The sequence below is a fragment of the Buceros rhinoceros genome, unplaced genomic scaffold, assembly GCF_000710305.1.
Source record: "Buceros rhinoceros silvestris isolate BGI_N320 unplaced genomic scaffold, ASM71030v1 scaffold7590, whole genome shotgun sequence".
NCBI classification, from domain to species: domain Eukaryota; kingdom Metazoa; phylum Chordata; class Aves; order Bucerotiformes; family Bucerotidae; genus Buceros; species Buceros rhinoceros.
The window spans coordinates 48,170-68,231 of record NW_010387837.1 but is presented as its reverse complement, the minus strand read 5'-3'; the positions used below and the strand labels follow the sequence as shown (position 1 = coordinate 68,231).

The 20,062-nt window shown below is 42.5% G+C and overlaps 1 protein-coding gene across 1 annotated transcript in view; it reads left to right on the top strand.

Annotated features, from left to right (window-relative positions):
- The window catches only part of BMPER (BMP binding endothelial regulator), a gene marked incomplete at its 5' end in the record, with an annotated part of 71,687 nt that overhangs the window by 9,613 nt on the left and 42,012 nt on the right, over nt 1–20,062 (top strand). Inside the window, 3 exons of the mRNA XM_010136473.1 lie at nt 2,527–2,572; nt 11,308–11,637; nt 17,471–17,807. Of these exons, the coding sequence (XP_010134775.1) occupies nt 2,527–2,572; nt 11,308–11,637; nt 17,471–17,807 (713 nt within the window). The remainder of the gene's footprint in view (nt 1–2,526; nt 2,573–11,307; nt 11,638–17,470; nt 17,808–20,062) is intronic.

Genomic DNA, 20,062 nt, shown 5'->3' with positions numbered 1-20,062 from the left:
TAGCAGGCCCTCCATGTGTGCTTAACTTAGACACATGCTTAAATACTTTATAGAAAGGGAGCAATCCCCACGCTTGGCAAGAGTGTGTTTCAGAGATCCTTTAGACCTTTTCTTAACTAATTTGCTATTCGCTTGCCCTAGCCTTGCTCCAGCCTCTTTCTTGCCTTGTGCCATCTCCTTTCCCATTAACTATCTTCATAATTTTCCGCCTCACCTCCTCTCCTTACACCTTTGCATTCCCCACTAGCAATGTAAGCCTCTTGTACTGGTCAGTGGTCATGGACATGTCTCTTTTTGTACTGCTAGAGGAAAGCCTGGTAAATTTGACAGCGTAACAGCCTTTTCTCAGCTCCTGAGAGAGGAGAAGGCTGTGCAAAAGTTAATAGAATTAAATTCTCGGCATGTGAAGACATTTGCAGAGTTCGATTCTGTGGGTAAATTTTGAACCCGTGAACTTCAAGTGAGTTGAAAATTTATTCAGAACACGTTCTCCCATCTCTAGCACAGACTGCATTTAATGTTATACACATCTGTTATTATTACAAACAAAAAGTTGCTGTTTTTACCCTAGTGCCAAACGAGGCACAAAAGAACAACAGCTGTTGCTATTGCACAACCAAACAACCCCCCTTATCCCCTCCCAATTAGTTTTGCCTTAAAAAAAATAGAAAATGCAAACCTCAGACATAAAATTGAAAACCTCATAAAAAAAAAAAAAATCCCAGAAAATAAATAGACTCAAATGTGGTCTGCTTATAAATATTCATAGGGAAAAATGGGATCACATCACTTAGCCCACTCCTAAGGGAACCCTCAATGCTAACGAACTCTTGCAGCACATGTTAGCAATAATGGGCTTCCTTATTCTACAAGACAAAAACAGGGGCTCGGGCCAACATGGTGGCTCAAGTAACCAGCCTCAGCAGGCTGCTTGGAGATTCCAATTTCACTTGAATTCTTGCCACTTCCAGCTCGGCTGATGATTTCAGCTCTTTTATTGAAACGAGAGGTGAGGCCATGCGGTGTGTGGCATTCGGCTGCACGTCTTCCCTTCGTACAAATAGGTGTTGCCTTGAACGGTTCCTCCTTTAAGGGGCTTTGTCCTAGCAGGTGCTTGGTAGGTCTCCCTGTTGCAGCCTGGTCCTCAGCTGTTCTCTTTGCTCTGGGGCCTGGTGGCTGCACAAACATCTGAGCATCGCCCACACTGCCAGGGAAACTCTGATCCAGCCCTTTTCTCAAGTCCAGATGTGCCTCGAGTCTGTTCGCATGCAGTTGGACATTCAAAGACAAGCTTACACTGAACTTTCATGCCCTGCGGGTGATTAGCCCAAGTGCACTCATCACCAAGCTCTCATTTGTGCCATTTGGGTACAGCAAGCATGAGCAGGACGGAGTATGCTGCACTCCAGCCTGCCAGCAGATACGTGGAGTTCATTTCTCCCCATGTTTGGCAGCGCTGTTGGCAGAGAGCAAGGCAGACAGCAGTAGGGCTTGCTGCCTGTGCCCACTTCCCCGCTCTCTGCATAGACCCGTCACCTATTTCTTTCCTGCACTGTTGAGTGCTGGCGCTTGCGGACTGCAAATTGGGAAGCGTGGTGGGAAACGAGAGCAGCGGTCCCACAAAGGGAACTTTCTCATGTGTTGGTGCTGGGGAGCAGCACAGCTCCATATGCCTCTTCCTTCCCTGTATGGGAATACGAGCGAGCTCCAATATCACCGTAAGTTCTGTTATAGCCCACGCCAGTTTTTGCTTGGAAAAACACATCGCTCAGTCTGAAATTTTCCAGGCTTATCCTCTAGCTTGACTGTTAGCTTTAGGGAATTTAAGTAAAATCAGATAGAACATCTTTTAATTCGATGAAGACTGAAAAGAAGCATGAATGTCCATACACAGAGGCATGTCTCCTGCTTCTACCCAGCCTTGTGTAAGACACAACCATAAATAAAATTGGCCTGGGCAGAGTGGTAAATAAAGACTGGAACCTTTTGTCCACATTACTATGACTAGACCAAAGTGTTTGCATTTAGACATTGCACGTCCTTGGATGCGGGCTGATTTACTTCACTAGGGAGACTGAACTACTTCATTTTTGTAGGAAAAAAGAATGATTTGGGGGCGGGGTGGGGGTGGAGCAGATTGCCTCTGTGTGACAACTCAAAGAGTGTGTGTAGGAAATGTATGTATTTTGGGAGGTGGGGGAGAAAGGTAGAAATCTTGTTTACCCAACGACTAGTTTGCTTCAGATATCTGCAAATCCATGAGTCCAAAATTCTCTCACACTCTCTCTAAAGAGAGAATTAGTGGTAACAGAGAACCCCTTTAGTATTTCATTTCTTATAAGACTGCCAGGAAGCTCTTTGAATAGTTCTGTCTGTTTTTAGCACCTGATATTTGAAGCTGTAACCAGGGCATTGAGTTCAAACACAACTTGAACTATTTTCAAAGGCTTATCCAGCCTTACAACATAACACAGACACTGGTCCAAAACCTCTTTCATTAAATCAGCCTGTCTTTCTCCCAATTAGGGTAAAATCCTGAACAGAAAAGGATGCTGTCCTATTTGCACTGAAAGTAAGTTCTTTCTTCACATTCTTTAAATTCTTTTTTATTCTTTCAGAGGAAATAAATATAGAAGTATGTTTGCTTTTCTGCCTTCTTTTTAGAGGTGGCTAAAGGGCAGGTGGTTATTGCTGGCCACATGTTTTGCTTCCTATAAGTCTGTACATTTAAAATGCTGGGGTATTTTGTTTTTATTTTGGTTTTTTTTTCCAAATGACACTGTTTTTGTCAAATCTGAGGTGCTGCTTTTTGAAGGATATAGCTGGGCTATGACATTTGTAAGGAATAAAATAAGCAAATGAATAGAGTTGTAACTTTTAGAACTGTATATATATACCTGTAAATAACAGCCTAGCTTTGTGTATGTATAATCCCACACCTTCGCCGATGATTAGTGAGACTTAAAACAAGACATGCAGAAATCCGAGACACAGTCTGGGGCAGCAGTGGGAAGTCCAATAGAAAGCTGTCCTTCTGTCTGTTGTTTAGCTCAGCCATCACCTTTTTATCCCTTTACTCTTCATTTCAGGAATGATCATCTTGCCTTCTCCTCTAGCCAGCAAAGCACTTACACAAATACTTATCTTTAAGCTTGTCCTATTTAAGTCAACAGAGAGACCTGTTTCTCCTGAAGTTAACTGGATATAATTACATATTTCCTTCAGGACATGTTTTAAGTATTTTACCAAATAGGGACAGACTGCTGAAATGGGGTTTTATGATTTATAGGAAAGCTTCTGAAAGAAAGAACAGGTTTTTTAGGAGAGAGTGTCCTCTTCTTTTGGTTTTGCTGATCAACTCATTTCTGGGTGCTCTTGGGTTGCAAAAATTCCATATGCTAAATACCCATTTTTCCACTCTGCAGCTTGGTTATTTTGAAACATGTACCTCGTGATAGGATAAATCTAGTTTGCAAGTCTTCGGTATCAAAATGAAATTAAATACAAGTGGCAACCTCAGAAACACTTGAAATAATACTGAGCAGAGGCAGAAATGAAAGAGGATTCAACTGAGCAGTTGAGCTCAGTTTCAAGGGAGAAGAAATTTGCATAGACCTTGGCTCAAACATGACATGTCATTAGTATCATGAATTTATTGATATCTATCTTGCCTCTGTTCTTCTGTTTCAGTCTCATTTAACCTTTCTCTGTGATGTGGGGACGGGAGGGGGAATAATGGGGCTAGCCATTCCCTTAAAGCAGTGGAGAACCTCTACTGTGAGGGGTTCAAAAAAAAAAAAAAGATAGTACAGCGATTCCTTCAGAAGTACTGCCAGAGAATGACTGTGATAACTTTTTCACGGAAGGAGGCGGCAAAAAAAAAAAAAAAAAAAAGATTTCTTCAAAGCAGAAATACTCATCCAGGAACCAGGTTACCTAAAAAGCCAGAACTTCTCAATGGAGGAAGAAGGGAATGGTTATGACTGCAAGACCACTCTTCTCCTGCTGTGCAGATCTGTAAAGAGTCTGGCTCCATCTTCCCAGTAACCTCTTTCTAGGTACTGGCAGACTGCCCTTAGGTCTCCCCAAAGCCATCAGGATAAACAGCCTTATTCCCCTAGCTGTTTCTTATGGGTCCTGTCTGCATTGAACTGGTCGTATGCGAGGCTGGGAGGCTCGTTGCACTGTCCCACAGTGTCACATGAAACAGAGGGGTCCTTTTTTTCTAGTGCCTCGCTATGGCCCTGTTTAGTATTTGGAGGAGAGCTGATGCTGAGCTGATGCTAAGCTTTTATGATTTAAAGGCATTCCCAGCTTTCGTCAGGTAATGTAATCAAAGAGCTTAAATGCCCACTGTCCTACAGCAGTGGTGGCCACTAGCTGTTTCGCCATTCGTGTTGTAACAGTTGCCATTTGCAAGGAACTAGTGCCACCTTTGTGCCAGATGTGCTGTAAATCTCATCACGATGTGACAGGCAAAAGGCATAGGGATTTCAGTGATAATCACTGTCTCAGATAGCAATTAGAAACCTTGCTAATTCAGCCAATTCCTGATGAGATAAGATGTACGTGCACAGCCCTTTCCCTCACCCACCCACTCATGTTGATCCTCTCTCCACGTATTAACACACCAGACATTTCTGGCGGTCCAGCAGATATTAATTTTCCAAAGTAAAAACAACATAGGAGGTACAAGAACATACTGTACACAGGAGAGCTTTGAGTACACTCTAAATGCAGCCAATTTCTATGAAGTGGGTCAAAAGCAGTCACGTTGTTAAAGGATACACTTTAAACTGAAAAAAAAAATAATCAAAGGATTATTTTCAAAGCAGTTTGTTGCAGAGAGAGAAAGTACCTCGTCTCCTAAAGGGCTGGAGAGTCTCTTTTGTCTACTGTTGCCGAAGTTAACTATGGTTAGTTTTGGCATGTTGCTGTTTAAGCTCCATGGCTGGCGTACAGTTATCACTAATTAAACACAGTGGTCATACCAGTGGAAAATTCAACAGTTTAGTTTATGCTGCTGTAAAAATGTAATGAAATGTAGTCTTTTGGGCTTGATTTAGAAAAATCACCACTGACGTCAATTCCATAAATTAGTAATCCTGTGTTAGACCGAGGTCATTTTCGTATTAAAAAAAGAAAATGCTAAACCTGAGTTCAAATAACATTAACAGACTGCTCGCAACTCCAGACAAAGATGGGAACTTGCAGTGGAGGTTAGATCTTTGTTCTTGATGAAGAAAAGTTGATGGGCCTTGCTGAAATTACAGCGTGCAGTATGAAAACTTCCTATGGCAACTTGGAAGAGATATTTGATTTGCGATCAATAATCCTAACGCAGTCTTACCCAAGTCATTGTGAGGCTGCAGTCATCGGGGTCCAGCAGTACACATAATTAAGTTTGCGGTAAAGACCTCTTTTGGGGCAGAAAGTTTCGTTCATCACAAATCATTCTGCAGCTTTTTTAATTGGCGAAGCGACTGATGAAGCTAAACCATACTAGGGGGCTTTTGGACCCAGCCTTAGGAGTAATGGGTTGGTGCTTTCGCCTGGTCCTGCATCTTTTTTACGTGTTTCTATAGAAATACTGAAAAAAGAGAAGAAAAAAGGTGGGGTTATGCATTGTAGGTACCTATGAGAGCAGGGAATAGGACTAAAGGACCACGTAAAGGACTACACAGGCCCCTACTGGTCCTGTTTCTTGTATTATTTCTTCGCCCTGGACAAATTCATCAACAAAAAGACTGCAATTGTTTATTCATACTGGAATGCTGTTCATGATTTACCTCCTCAGCCATTTCAGCCATGATGGTCTACTGCATAAATATGTATTTGGACAAATTGGAATAGCTATTTTATTTATGAAATAGACCATAAAGGCTCCTGTGGAGTTTATGACACCACACCTTGTAATGTGTATTATATCAAGCTGCACTATGCAGCCGTTATGAGGAAAGTACTCTATGGCTATGCATTTTTTACAGAAAAGCTAATGAAATTCTATTATGCGTGTTCTGTAGCTAGTTTTCGAAAGTTAATAATGTGTTCTGTTTGATTTAGGGTTTAATTCAGCATATGGACTAATTGCATTCAAAGTTTCATTTTAGTTTTAAAAAGCTGAGATCTTTTTGAATTATAGATGTGCAACCAGAACACCCTTAACTGGTAAACTTGTATTTTTTCCTCCCTCTCCTTATTTAGAAAGTGTCCAGACCAATTTTAGTTATAATTTAAAGTATATTTTTCTTGGCCACTCTTAACTAGCTACAAGCCCAGAAGAGTGTGACCAGACATCTGGACATCTTGGACTTCAATTGACTGCTCTGATCTCCCGAAAAAATAAAACAAGCTATTCCATGAGCACCAGAGCTAACAGAGCCTGGTTTCCTATGGATTTGTGTCCCATTTCCTTTATATCCCAACAAATAATAAACCCAGCTAGAGACAATATATCCCGTGGCTGCTCTGGAGCTGCAAGTGTGCTAATTGCCCAGCCAATATGCTCATGCTCTCCGGCTGGTCAGGATGTGTGTGCTGACTGTCTGTCTGGCCTCCACCAAGCAGCATATATATTTTGCCTTTCTAGAAGGGCTAAATACTGTCTAGGGCGGAGGGGTGGGGCATTGGGTGGAAGGCAGAAAGGTACTTGTTTTGGCAACCACTTTTTTTAATAAGTGCTTCTTACCTTTACTCAGCAGACTGCTTCCTAGAAATGTGTTGCCTTTCGGACTTTTATTCCTCCGCATTGGCCAAAACGGGTCATGATTTCATAAACTTCTTTTTTTTCCCCTTAAAACTCCGGGAATGCAAAAATGTTCTTTGTCTTGCTGTTGCTTTTTCAGCTTCCTTTTTTTTTTGTACAGGAAAATGTGCCTTGAAAAACGGTGCTCCTTGCCCACAGTTTTACCTTCCCGGTTACCTTTTCTAATGAAAGTTGCTACTTTGTTTGAATTGGGTGTACGCTTTGTAAAGCGTGCCCACAGTTCTATAGTATTCCCTTGAGCACCTAAATACTATTATTAGTGTGCAAGTAAGCTGTAGAGCCTTAGGTGGGAGCTGAGCAAGCTGCATGAATCACACATGTAGTTTAAGACTGTCAAATGTAAAAGTGTGAAGTCCATATTTAGTTGCTTAAAAAACAAATGTGAGAACTGCTGAGCCCCCAGAAGCTTTTATGAAAGCCAGAAGTTTTAAATGCTGATTTGGGAGCCTAAATGCAGGATTTCCAGAAGAGGCTTAGAGGTTTTTGCAGCCAGCTTCCAATAACGTTTAATCAGAGTTGAGTGCCTAAGGTGCCTTGAAAACCACGGCCCCTGAACATAGCTCTGGGGTCCTCCTTTGAAAAATCTGTGGTTTTCAGGGACAGAGAGGGAATGGGTGTATTTGCCTTCACCTGCGTGTGTAGTTGAGCAACAGAAGATGTCAAAGATGGTGAATGCCAAGTTCAAAACAAAGAGGCAGTGGTTCTTCACTTTGGCACTTTGCCCAAGGGTGTTGTGGATGCTAAAAATATTGTTGGGTTCAAGGCGAGTCTGAAGGAATTCACAGAAAAGTTGTCTGTCAGAGGTTACTAAATGAAGAGAAACCATGTCTAGCTCAGAAAGTACCTGAGCTGAAAATAGTGGGAGGCTGGCAGAGGCTTAGGGGGAAGTTTTGTATACAATTGCCCTTTTCTAACTCTCCCCAGTCAGCTGATGGAGACAAGGAGTATCTGCAATAGGCTGGGAACGATTCGCTGTAGGAAAAATAGGGAAGGATCTTTACCCGTGCCTCTGTGCCTTGTTAGCACAAAGCGGCAAAATTCATACGGCAGCGTTGGGGAGCACAGCTTTGGTGACGCAGCCACACCTCTCCATCCGTTAATTCCCAGAGGAGCAGTCACACGTGATCCTAACTAGAGGATTGGTGCTTCCAATCCAATTGGTGCTTCAAAAACAGCCAAGCAGAAAGACTGGCTTGTTTCAGAAGAGGGGGGAAAAAAAAAGCGTCACACTATATACCATGATGTGATTGAAACTCTCCTAAAAGGAAATAAACAACCACCCCAAACCTAAAAATGACAGGAACTCCTTTCACGTTGCCTATCTTTTGCAGTCTTGTTACACCCAGTATTTAAGGTTTATTTCTAGGCCAACCGCTGCTTCTTACTGGCAGTGCCTGAGTTATCACACACGCTCTTGCAGGGTGTGGATTTTTTTTTTTAAATCCAGAATTTTAGCAAACCTTTCAAGAATGTTTTACACAGTGATATCAGAGAATCAATTATTCAGGCTGGTTTTAGGTAGATTTTTCCTTCCCCATTTCCTTGGTTATTAAAGAAAACAGCAAAATTTGGATCAGACATTCAGACATCCAATCCAAAATACATTCTTTTTTATTTTAACTGCACTGCATCAAGCTGACATATGACGTGACACTCTGTAACAACGTAAACCAACGTTACTCTGCATAACACATGAGAAATTAAAAATAAATATTTCCTTTGGATCCCACTGGTACTATCAATTTTACTTGCACATCTCTAAATGGTGTTTGTTCCTCTCATGTCTTGCCTCTTAGCCACTTGCTTAGGTGAAGAACCAGCCTTCCCCTTCCAACATGTTAGTTAATAACATGTATAACATGTCCACATTCCCGGCCGCTAGAAATGCAGACAAAAACCAGTTCTCTACTCTGAAATCTTCACTGATGCTTGGGCTGATTTTTTTTGTTGATAGTTTCTTTGCTTTCATAAAAGTCATAATGCTTAGAGACAAAACCTGGAAAAAATGGAATAGAATTTGAGGAGGTATCTTAATATTCATCATGCAGATAATTACATGAGTGCATAAAGAAATCATGAACATGTCGGTATGATTTAGTGATGGTAAAGTCAGATGGTCTCCAGATAAAATCTATGATGTTTTTTTCCCATTGGTAAGATGATGTTAGTGATAAAAACTATATGGTTCCTGCCAATTTATGGAAAATAAATGAATCTTTTTATGGACTTTGGAAACCAGTTACTGAGATCCTCATTGCTATCAATGAGGAAATGACTTTCACAGAAGCATCTTGGTTTTCAGGCTCTGCTTAAAGTCTGTTGGGCCTGATTTCCAGTGGGGTTGATCAGATGTTGTTTGTTTTGACTTCTAATGGAGCTGTCAACATGACGTTCTTGAGAAATCAAAACTTTCTGTCCCCAGTTGCCAGACATGGTAAAGAGGGATAATAAGGATGCCGAGATTAGTTACCGGCTTAGCTAAAGACGTGTGCATGTGGCAAGTCAGGGGTAAAGCACAAACCTCCCAGGTACCAGCTCTGTGAGGGCACTGCTCCATGCGGGAGGGAGGCTGAGGGTAGGCTTTCGGAAGATCTTAGTCGCGGTAAGGACAGCCAAGCGCTGCAACAGGTTGCTGCAAGCAGCTGCAGAGTTGCTGCCACTGCTGCTGTTAAACAGTGGGTTAGATAAACGTCTCTGGGGAGTAGCATAGGTACAGGTGATTCTCCGTTAGAGCTGGAGAAGGAAATGGTTGTGTCTCCTGGGGTGCCATTCAGCCCCATTTTCTGTCTCTCCGTGTAGGTATCTTTGAATGCTCTTTACAGCTAGACAAATGGCAGAAACGCTGCAGCTGCTGTAGCATAGCACCCTGCCTAGGCTGAAAAACCCTGCTGAGAAAGGTGTGTTGCATAGTCTGTGCTTCATTGCACTCCACAGAAGGAATTCCCTGCCTCTTTTTATAACATCCATGTCTCCTTTTTTTTTCTGTAGACTTGCCTGACTTTGCCTTTTTTTAGCTCCTTTTTCAGACAAGCCATTGTTAGTCAGAATACTTTTTTTTCAGCAAATAAATTGTATTCCTTGTTAGTCTCCCCTTCTTTTGTTGGGTTTTGGTTTTGTTTTTTGGTTTGGTTTTTGGGTTTTTTTTGTTTTGGGTTTTTTTTTTTAATTGATGCTGTTCATAGCTCTCTGATTACTGAGTCAAACTTTGTTAGTGCACCAAGCCCTCCTCCCAAAACAGGCATCATCTTTCCAAAGCCGCCTCAGCCCACGGGTATCCAGCTGGCAGTAGCAGTGTGCATTTCTCTGCCTTGAGACTCTTTCTTCCAGGAACGGCAGCAATGAGATGTGGTTAGGACCTATTGTTACACCAGAAGGCTGCCATGCAAAAAAGTTCACTGCTCCCTTTGATTGCGAGGCAGTTCAGCTGGGTGACTGCAGGGTAACTCAGCATCGTTGACTTGAGCATGGAAACATTTTGCCTTTGAGCTGCGGCTTCTCCAACCAGCTTATGGCTGCAAACATCAATGAGAAATCTCCCTCCATTTGTAACGATGCAGATGGTTGGTGGAGATACTGTGCCCTTGGATAGTCCTTGCATCATGTTAGTCACATACTACAGACTTGGTAGCATGATAACAATAACTGCTATTAGTCAGTTGTGGATAAACAATGTATGTGATAGCTTGTAACACTGAATAAAGCTGCTGGTTCTACAAATAATTTTGGGGGAAAACAGAAATATACCTAGTTTATAAAGGTACGATATTGATCAGTGTGTCTTGTTTCCTGCCTAGCTGGGGACGTGAAAAATAGCGTCAAAAATAGACATGTGAAGTTTTGGATTCTGCTCCTGGTAGTGATTTGGCCTTTGGTCCCACAACACAACTTAGGGGTGGGAGCTTATCCCAGGAGAATTTAACTGTGCTCCTAGATACTTGTTTGCGTTCCCAGACATGGCAGCAGAGAGACAGGCTCCTCCAGAGAGTAACTGTTGATGAAAGACTTTCTAGTCGTGTCTGTTTCTCTCTGGCAATGAGAGGAAGACTGCATGAATTGCTTAGGCTAGACATTTCATATCTGGAAAACTGAAACTAGGTGGGAAGACTCCCATCACATATCTCCAGAGACTTGTGGGCTCTGCCTGCTCTGGTATCATAAGCAGGGTTTGTATTTTCTGGAAATGAAGCGATTTGAAAAATTTTGCAGGCATTGTAATAACCTAAACTGTTCAGGTGGTAGATTATGTTGAAGGGACAAACATAAAGGTTGGAAGACGTGTCTTTGAGTCCTAGCGACAAGTTAGCCTTTCTGTGCTGCTCCACGAGTCAACTGGCCTGTGGTTCCCACCCGCTTTGAGAAAGACTTCTACTGAAGCCGTGAAGTTTCTGTTTTTCAAAAATACCTGTTCCTAGAGGGTGTCAGCCGAATCTGCCTTGTAGAGCAGAGAGACTAAGCAAGAGTGGCATCCTCTAAGTTCTTGTCTACTGCTTTGTTCAAACTTTGATCCTGATACGGTGCTTTTGTTTCTCACTCACCTGCAGAGCCTGGAGTTTGCACTGTATTTGGAGACCCTCACTACAACACTTTTGATGGACGGACATTTAACTTTCAGGGAACATGTCAGTACGTTTTGACGAAAGACTGCTCCTCCTCTGCCTCGCCCTTTCAGGTGCTGGTAAAAAACGATGCCCGTCGGACCCGTTCTTTCTCCTGGACAAAGTCAGTGGACCTTGTGTTGGGCAGAAGCACTATCAGCCTCCAGCAGCACCTCACAGTGAAGTGGAACGGGACCCGCATCTCACTACCTTGCAAGACACCGCAATTTCAGATCGATTTGGATGGTTATTTGCTGAAAGTGACAACCAGAGCAGGTAGGGCAAGTGTTTGTGTGTGTGTCTTCTACCTGAAGAACTTCTCAAGCGCAGCATGGACAGCAGTCAGTAAAAAACCGTGATGGGGGTAATAACTGTAGTTATAACTCTTTAGAGATCTGAGGAAGCCAAAGTGCTTTCAGAATCCCTGCAGCCCACAAGGAGATAGATCACAGCTATGAGTCTGAAGTCTTTGCAGAACATTTGCTGAGCCATGTTTCATTCTGCAGCTGATAATTAACTGCTTGCACAGATGAAAGCACCACGGTTTTCCCTTCCAGTAACCTAAGAGTGGCTTATGCAGGGTCATAATTTGATACGAATAGATAAGAACAGAGAGGAGATCAGTTCTTAAACATAACTTTCAGGGGTTTCTCCCAATTGCAGCAATATACCTTACAGTTATATAAAATCATAGTTACTCATGGCTGAAATGAGTTTGTGAAATTAAAGAAACATTTTGCCGGGGCCACCCAGCAAAATGGAGGTCCTGGTTTGAAAACCAAGGCCTGATTCGCTGTTCAGTGCCATCTTGTTGGGCTTGCTCTGTGCTCAAGTAAGAGTTTGTCTGTGAGAAACGGAGAGCCCACAGCACCAGAAGCAAAAGGAAATCAGAAACTTCAGAGAATCTGCTACCTTTATTTGCAGAAGCAAGGGAGGGAGATAACAGACGCTGAGGTCTTTTGAGTCCTAGAAAATGCATTAATTGTCAAAATGCTAAACCAGAGGACCTACGTTTATTTTGACAAAGTGTTCTGAAACCGTAGTATCCTCGCATAGATAAATACCGCGGGGAAGTTTAAAACCTTCTCATTAGCATGTGTGAGGTACTACTGCAGCCCTGAGAGACTTCACTTACACAGTGAAGTACTGTTTCAGTGAGAATAGTATTTACTGTTAATTCAATTAAGTGCCTTGTGAAAGCAGTGAAACCAATCTTTCTTATGGAGTGATATGGTCCCCGGCGTGACGCATAGTCATACTCATTATCTAGCATGGTTTTTTTTCAAGGGGGACACTAGCACCCACTGTTGAGCTGAGAATTTAGACACCTGTTCATATAGCCCCTGGAAATGTAAGTCTGCATAATGTAGATCCCAGCTCCCGGCTCATTCCTCAAAGTGGCAACGCAGATTTTTGTGGCTGTCTGTAAAATGCACACAAGTTGACCATTATTCGCAATTTCTAATTAAAAGCATCTTGAGGGTTTCTCTTTGCAGCCAGCTGAACGCTCTGAATTCTGGCGATGTGGATTTCATTAGCCAACCACAGGCCGAGGAAAGGTTTTCAGTCGAAGATGAATGACAGCTAATCCTGCTGCTATTCCATTTGTCACCGATGCAAGCCTAATAAATGACTACACACATCCTCGTGCATGTGTTGGCAGAGGGAGTGCAAACATGGCATATGACAACATACCAAACAGTGTGTAATCACTGCAAATTATATAGCCTAAATAATTCCTCCTCTTAACGGAGTAGTTCAGGTTTCTCTCGCTGAACACAGCAAGATGGGCCAAGTCCTCCTTTCCTCAGCATGTAAGGCCTGGAAAGCAGCAGAACAATGTGGCTCCATTTTGTTGCGAGAGGACAAGCAGCAGAGAGGCCGTATTGAGGAGGAATGTGCTGAGTAGAACTGGTTTAAAGACAAACCTTTTGTTCCACAGGAAATTCCTAGTGTGGGGGGGAAAAATTGGAGAATTTTCTCCTTTTCAGAATGAAACATGGATTTTAAAAAAAAATATATTCTTTCCCAGTGTGGGATGAAAAAGAGAGGGGAAGGGAGGAAGTACAAAAAATAAGCAAAACCACTCCACTAGAAGCAAAATTCAAAATAAAATTGGGCTGGGAATTGCAGGGTCTGGTGCTTACAGCTCAGCCAGCATTCCCACGGTTTTTGGTTTTCCTTTTGCAGAGCTGGGAGTTGAGCTCTGGTTAAAACAGGGGAACCAAAGCTTTAGGAGCCTTGTGGTCCCTGGCTACAGGGCAATCTGCATGGCAGGGCTGTCCTGGACTTGCATACCCTGAGAGACCAGGCTTCCAGGCAGCCCACCAGGCGAGCTGGCAGAAAACCAGCTTGGAGCCTTGCCTGTGCTGTGTTGGAAGTTCATTGAATCCGATATGTCTCCCTGAAGCACTTCAGTTCTGATGAATTGGCATTTTCCAGTGAAAACCTGTTTTGTTGCTAAATTCCTCACCAGCTGTAGCCCTGCATGCCAGGCAGCAGCAGTTCTGGCACCCTGCACTTGCAGGTACTTTGTCATGGATGTGTCTGGGGTGGTGTTGAGTCCTTGTCTAAAATCTGTGTGTTAAAAAGATGAGAGAGCAGAGGTTCACGGGGCTGGTGTTACTTATCTGTCCCTCTAGTGCAGGAGCATTTTTGTTATTGTTTCTCTGCTGATCTTTTGCACGAAGCTGCTTTGCTGAGGCTTTTCTGTACCACTTTGGCACTAAATCTTTAGGGAAGGGTTGTCTGCCAGTTCTGGAGGATGCCTTTACCATGAAAAATCATGCAGAACAATTGATGGGAGTTCCCAGCCTAGGGAACTCAGTGTGTGATGTGCATAAATCCAGAAGGATCTTTTAAAAATGCAGCAGAGCACGTAGTGTGCCAAGTTAAGAAATCAAGTAACAAGTTGCTTAAGCACCCTTCAAAGAAAGGGGAAAATTGGAAAACCCTAAAAAGTAACTCAGAGAATATTCCTTTTCTGCGCATCCCCAGATGGGACAGATGCTGCATCCTTTGGCTTCACGTCTCTTGGATTCTGATCCTTGTCCAAGGGAATGGGAAACTCATCCATTTTGTGGGGGAAAGAAAGGGGGGTGTAGGCACCAAGAAACTCTTCCAAACAATTTCTGTCTGCCAAGGAGAACTTTTCAAACATTGCTCTGTAGCATAATCCCGTCTGTCACAGCCCTTGTTGGCTTACAGAAACCAAGGAATCTTCTGCCTGTGAACAAACAAGAAGGCCCTCACTGCACAGTGTGACCAGACACACTTACCATGTGTGGGAGTAAATACCCGTCCTCGTTACCCCAAAAGGGAGTAAGCTCTGTTATGGACAGAAATCTTCAGGCAATTCTTCAAAGCTAGAAATCACCCTTCTGTCTGAGCAATTACAACAGAATATAATGGAATTAAACAATACCCAGCTAGAGGAAAGTACATCCTTTTGTGGTAGTTAAACTGTGAGTCTCTTGAATCAAATCCAGTAACCAAAGCAGGACTCTCTAGGTTTTAAAACGTGCGGGTTTATATGCTGAGGTGAGAAGTCATAATTTTATGTTGTTATTCTCCGCATACCTCGAGTCCACAGAACAACACGTAACGAGTAGATGAACTTAACTGTCACAAAAGGCACACAAATGTTCAGGATAATTTTAGGGTTAACCTTTTGTGGTGAATGTGAGTGGTTTCGCTGCAAATCAGTAAGTCTTGACACAGGAAAATACTTGTAAAAGGAAAGGTAAGACGGAATCAATAGCCACTCTTTTGTGACTCTGCTTAAAGTCAGCTGCTTCTGAAGGAGCTTGTTTGGGGAAGAATTTGAACAGTGCCTTAAAAACTGGAGTTGTTTTCTGAAGAGAACTGTCTGAGAATTTGGATCTTGTTGCTTCGAGCTTTGAGAAAGTTTATATGATTCTCAAGTCCAAAGAAATATTAGTTTATAAGTTAATGGCAAGGATTTTCTAAATGCCAGCACAGCAGCATTAATCTGGTGTCTGCAAATGAAGCTGTGTTTTGTTTTGTTCAGCGTTGTCAGAAGCAAAGACAGCTGGAATTTGAATTTGTCCAGCAATGATAATATATGAAGCAGTTCAAAAGGCAGCTTTCCCCCTTGCCACTGTGCTGGCCTCGTTAACAGTGGTAGACTTGCACAATTTCTCAGTTGGCTGGGTGTAGAGTGCCTCTGGAGGAGGACACCGTGGCCCTATCCATTCTGAGTTTATGAGAGAATTTGAAACTGCTTTCAGGCATAGTCAGCTCAGGACATATTTGTGCTGGCGTTGCTAACCTATAGTGATAAGAAAACATGCCGTAGTGACCGGTGATGCAGAATTATCTGCACAGCCTTGCTGAGTAAATCATTCCCCATCTCCTGGTGACACGGTGTAAACCACCCAAGCACCAGGACAGTATGTACTGATGGCAAAGCACCTCTTCTGTAGCCAGAATTGCTGTTTGAGCCTCACCCTGTTTCTCTGTGGCGCGGGTAGGAATTGTCATAGCAGACAATGGGATGTGTTGTTAGAGAAAGAGTTCCAGCTTTGAACTGACTCACTGGTATGTTAATTACTTGCATGAGGACAGGGCAGGATTTGAATCACATCGTGACAAGCACTGATTTACAGGAGGAAAGGGTGGTGCTAAGCCAGCCCAAACAGCAAATGTTGAAAGCTGGAGCGAAGCCCTGGTCCTGCACCATGGAGTGATGCTGTATGGTATTCTTGGCCAATCAGGGAGAAGAGGGTGAAAACTGGATTATCCTGTTTAAAAGCCCGTTCCTGTGTTTATCCTTAACTAACCACTGCACACAGGTACTTGACGAGAATAAATCAACGTCAGCAAAATTACTTGCGATCTTCAGATGCCAGATTACTGCAAAGATGTGAAGTAGTAGCATTCATCAGACACTGGAAATAATTAATAGAAAGGCCACTTTGAGGTAGAAGTTAAGCAGCAGTGATTCTCGATTTGGTTTTATTCCATATGATACTAAAATTGATTTCCAATATACAGATTTACTCCTCAAAGGATGGAATTCATTTAATTTATAATCACACAGGTGAACACTAGAGGTTTAGTCTCTACCTGACCTCTGGGCCCTTTGAGTATTGCTGAAAACAGAAGGGTATTCAGGAGGTACTTTATTCCCTCTGCATTAGACACCCGTGCAACCCAGACCTGCCTATTGCTGTCCATCAAAGAGAGGGCCCAGACAGCTGACTTCAGCTGGACACCTAACTTTTAGATGGGTACAGATGGGTAAGATCGGTTTCACCCACAGAAAGCAATTTCAGTTTTGATGTACTAGAGGTGTATGTAAAACCGATTGTAGCAGAGCACTTGCGTCCCAGCCACTCGGTGAAGATTGGGTGTTCACCGTCAAATGATGGTAAATAGCGTTGCTGACTTATGAAGACAACATCAAAAGGCTGCTAATTAACACCTGTGGAATGAACAGTTTGAATTCAGTTCAGAATATCTCCTTACAACAGTTTTACCCATCTGACATATCTTTGTGATCATCTTTTTAACTCTCTTTACCAGCACGAAATAAAGTACAATGTGCTGCTTCTGTTGGAACAGTTGTATTCACCCACTTGAGTGATCGGTGTCAGCTTTGCAGGCAAGAAAAGGATATTTTTCGTAAGGTGGTCACTGGTGGAGTCTCATGGGACGTGGACACCTTGCATGCCTATGATCTGTGCAACAGGTGACAACGTATGATATTCTGGGCCCTCTACAAAATCAGCTAGAAGTTTGCCCTAGCAAATTCAATTTGCAGAATTTTGCGGGAGCCCTCTTTTGATGTTGAGAGTAGTTCTGCCTTGGCTCCAGGTTTTTTAGGGTAGCCTCATTCATTAGCAAGGAGGAACAAAAATAAGCAGAGACATGCATGAGTGTATTGTAATTGACTGTGATTTGAGAAACGCTACACTTGCCAGCGGCACTTACTGGGAGGTATATAGGAATCTACAACATTATAAGAAGGAAGCCAGTGGCTTTGTTTAGGTTCCCATGAACGCTGTTTCTCAAACATAAGGCACAGTTTGTTATCTTCTCTCTTTTTTTTTTGTTTGTTTGTGTTTTTGTCTGATCTCTTTATTAGGCTTGGAAATCTCGTGGGATGGAGACAGTTTTGTGGAAGTCATGGCTGCGCCACATCTGAAAGGCAAACTCTGTGGTCTGTGTGGCAATTACAATGGGCACAAGCGGGATGACCTGATTGGGGGGGACGGGAATTTTAAATTTGACGTGGACGACTTTGCCGAATCCTGGCGTGTGGAGTCCAACGAGTTCTGCAGCCGCCCGCAGAGAAAACCTGTGCCTGAGCTCTGTCATGGGACGGTGAGGGTGAAACTCCGAGCTCACCGGGAATGCCAGAAACTCAAAGCGTGGGAGTTCCAGAGCTGTCATTCAACGGTGGATTATACCACGTTTTACCGGTAAGTGTGGCTTGCTGCGGAGGGAGATAGTAAGTTACTGTGCGAGGGTTAAAACCACACTGCTGGCCCAATTTTGGTAGCATTTGAGTCCAGGCTTTGAGCTGCTTTTGCTGAGACTTGCTGTACAGGCTTGAAGTTACATTATGATGTGGTTTTTCTGAGTAATGAATTAGAAGATGGTCCTGAGCTAACAGACACCTGAGCGGCCACCAGTGAGAAAGGCAGGCAGGGTTGTGATCACCTAGAGAAAAAGTACGTTTGGAGACTGAGGAGAGAGAGGGAAGAGACTTCAAAACATTTTGGTAAGCTCCTTCTGATTTCAAAGTTAGCTGTAAAGTTGAGGCTGACTGTAATTGCTGCTGCTTGTGATCCACGGAAGTGTGTTTTCCCAGAAGCATTTTGCAAATTACTTTCTTAGAGTGGGAAAATTAAATATCACTAGTGTCTCTTGGATGGTGTGATTCTGTGGGGTTATAGTTTGAAAGGAGAGAACAGAAAGTTCAGTGCATGCCCATCCTGCCCTGGGAGCTGAGGATCTAGAAGCCTCGTCTGAGTGAATTAATTAAGATTTTTTTAATATTTAAAATGCTTCCAGTCTAAACCACAGAGACATCTCTCTGTGCTTTAATTGGCATGAGCTTATTCGCCCCTCACTCAGCAAGTAAAATTGGCTTTTCTTTTGATTGCCTGACACAGAAGATAGAAGCAAACCCAGTCACAGTTGTATGATGGTGGACGGAGCTGCCTGATTTCTGTGCTCTCAGCTTTCCGCGCTTGCGCCCATCTGCTGAACTATTGGCACTTATTAGGAAAACCTTTCTAATATAACTCCATTTCCCTCATGAATCACCCTTCCTCCTCTTTTGTAATGAGACAGAAAGACTTTTATCCACCCCAGCAGAATACGTCTGGGACCAGGAAATGCTCGAAGGCGACACACAGCTTGGCTTGTAGTCAGTGGGCTTCTGCATTTGGTTTGCCCTAGTGGATCCCTGTGCTAGGAGCTTGGCAAAGAGTGAAGATTATATTGTGTGCAGGTTATAATGCTTTGTCTTTTCCAACGGCTGGAGGCACAGCAGAGAGTACAAGAGATGCTAGTACACACACACAGGGTCTGTTGAATGCATTTCAGCAACATTCCCATCCCACTTCCATCGTCCTCTAAAGGTAAGTGATGACAATGCAAATGGAAAACAGGCACAGGGAGATTTGTTTCATTTTGTGGTGGATTTTTTGTCTCTTTTTTAAAGTAGCTCATGATTAATTTAGTGCAATACACTTCCTGACATCACAGCAGAAAATGATTTATATTTTGGCTACAGCAGACAGAAAAAAGAAAAATCTCTACATGATTGCACACAAGAATTACTGTAAAGCATTTCTGTTTCTTTGAAATTATGTCTTCTGTTTGTCCTGGAAAGACAACGAAATCAAGCAAGTATTTCATTTGTTTATGTCCTTCTGTAGAAAAGTCTATTTTTCCCTACGGAAACTTTATGTTGAAAACGACCATCAAATTCTGTCAGAAGTAGCTGTTTCCTTCCATTTAGATGTTGCCAGCTGTTAGAATGTTCAGCTCCCAATACAGGAATCAAAGATAAAATAGAAATTAACATTAAATAATGGTATTTAGTAGAATGCTGCTTCTTGTTAGAGACTCACAGTGTTGTAGCAATCAATTTATTCAGTGATCGTGGCCATTTCTCACACTAGGAAATTCCCACAAAGCTGCAGTGATTATGGGACACTCCTTCAAGAAAGTTCTGGGAACTTTTCTAACATAAATCTTTGCATATATAAATATGTCTGTGTGTAACTATAAATATGAGTACTTGAGATTTGCATTTTTCATTATTTTTTTCAAAGAACCCATTGCTGGTGATGTAGTTTTGCAGAAAGTTTAAATGATCATGAAAATAAATTGAAATTAACATTCACAGGTTTCTAATTTCAGGCTAGCTTTAACTAATATTTTTCCAATTCTGCTCTTTTGACTATGAACAAGCTCCTAGCAGTAAGAGAAAAGGCAGAATGGTAGGGTCAGGTTCTTTCATTTTTCTGTTCATCTTCTCTTTGAGCTGAACAGCTTCTCAGCTTTTACCCTTCAACTTTACATATTATGGAATTTTTCCATTTGAAATACTGCATTCTCAAGAGTTAACCTTTCTTGGTCATTCTTGCCTACATAATCAACATTGCCTCGTTTTCATTGTGTGATCTGATAGTGACCTGCTGCTAATAAGAATTCTCAGAAA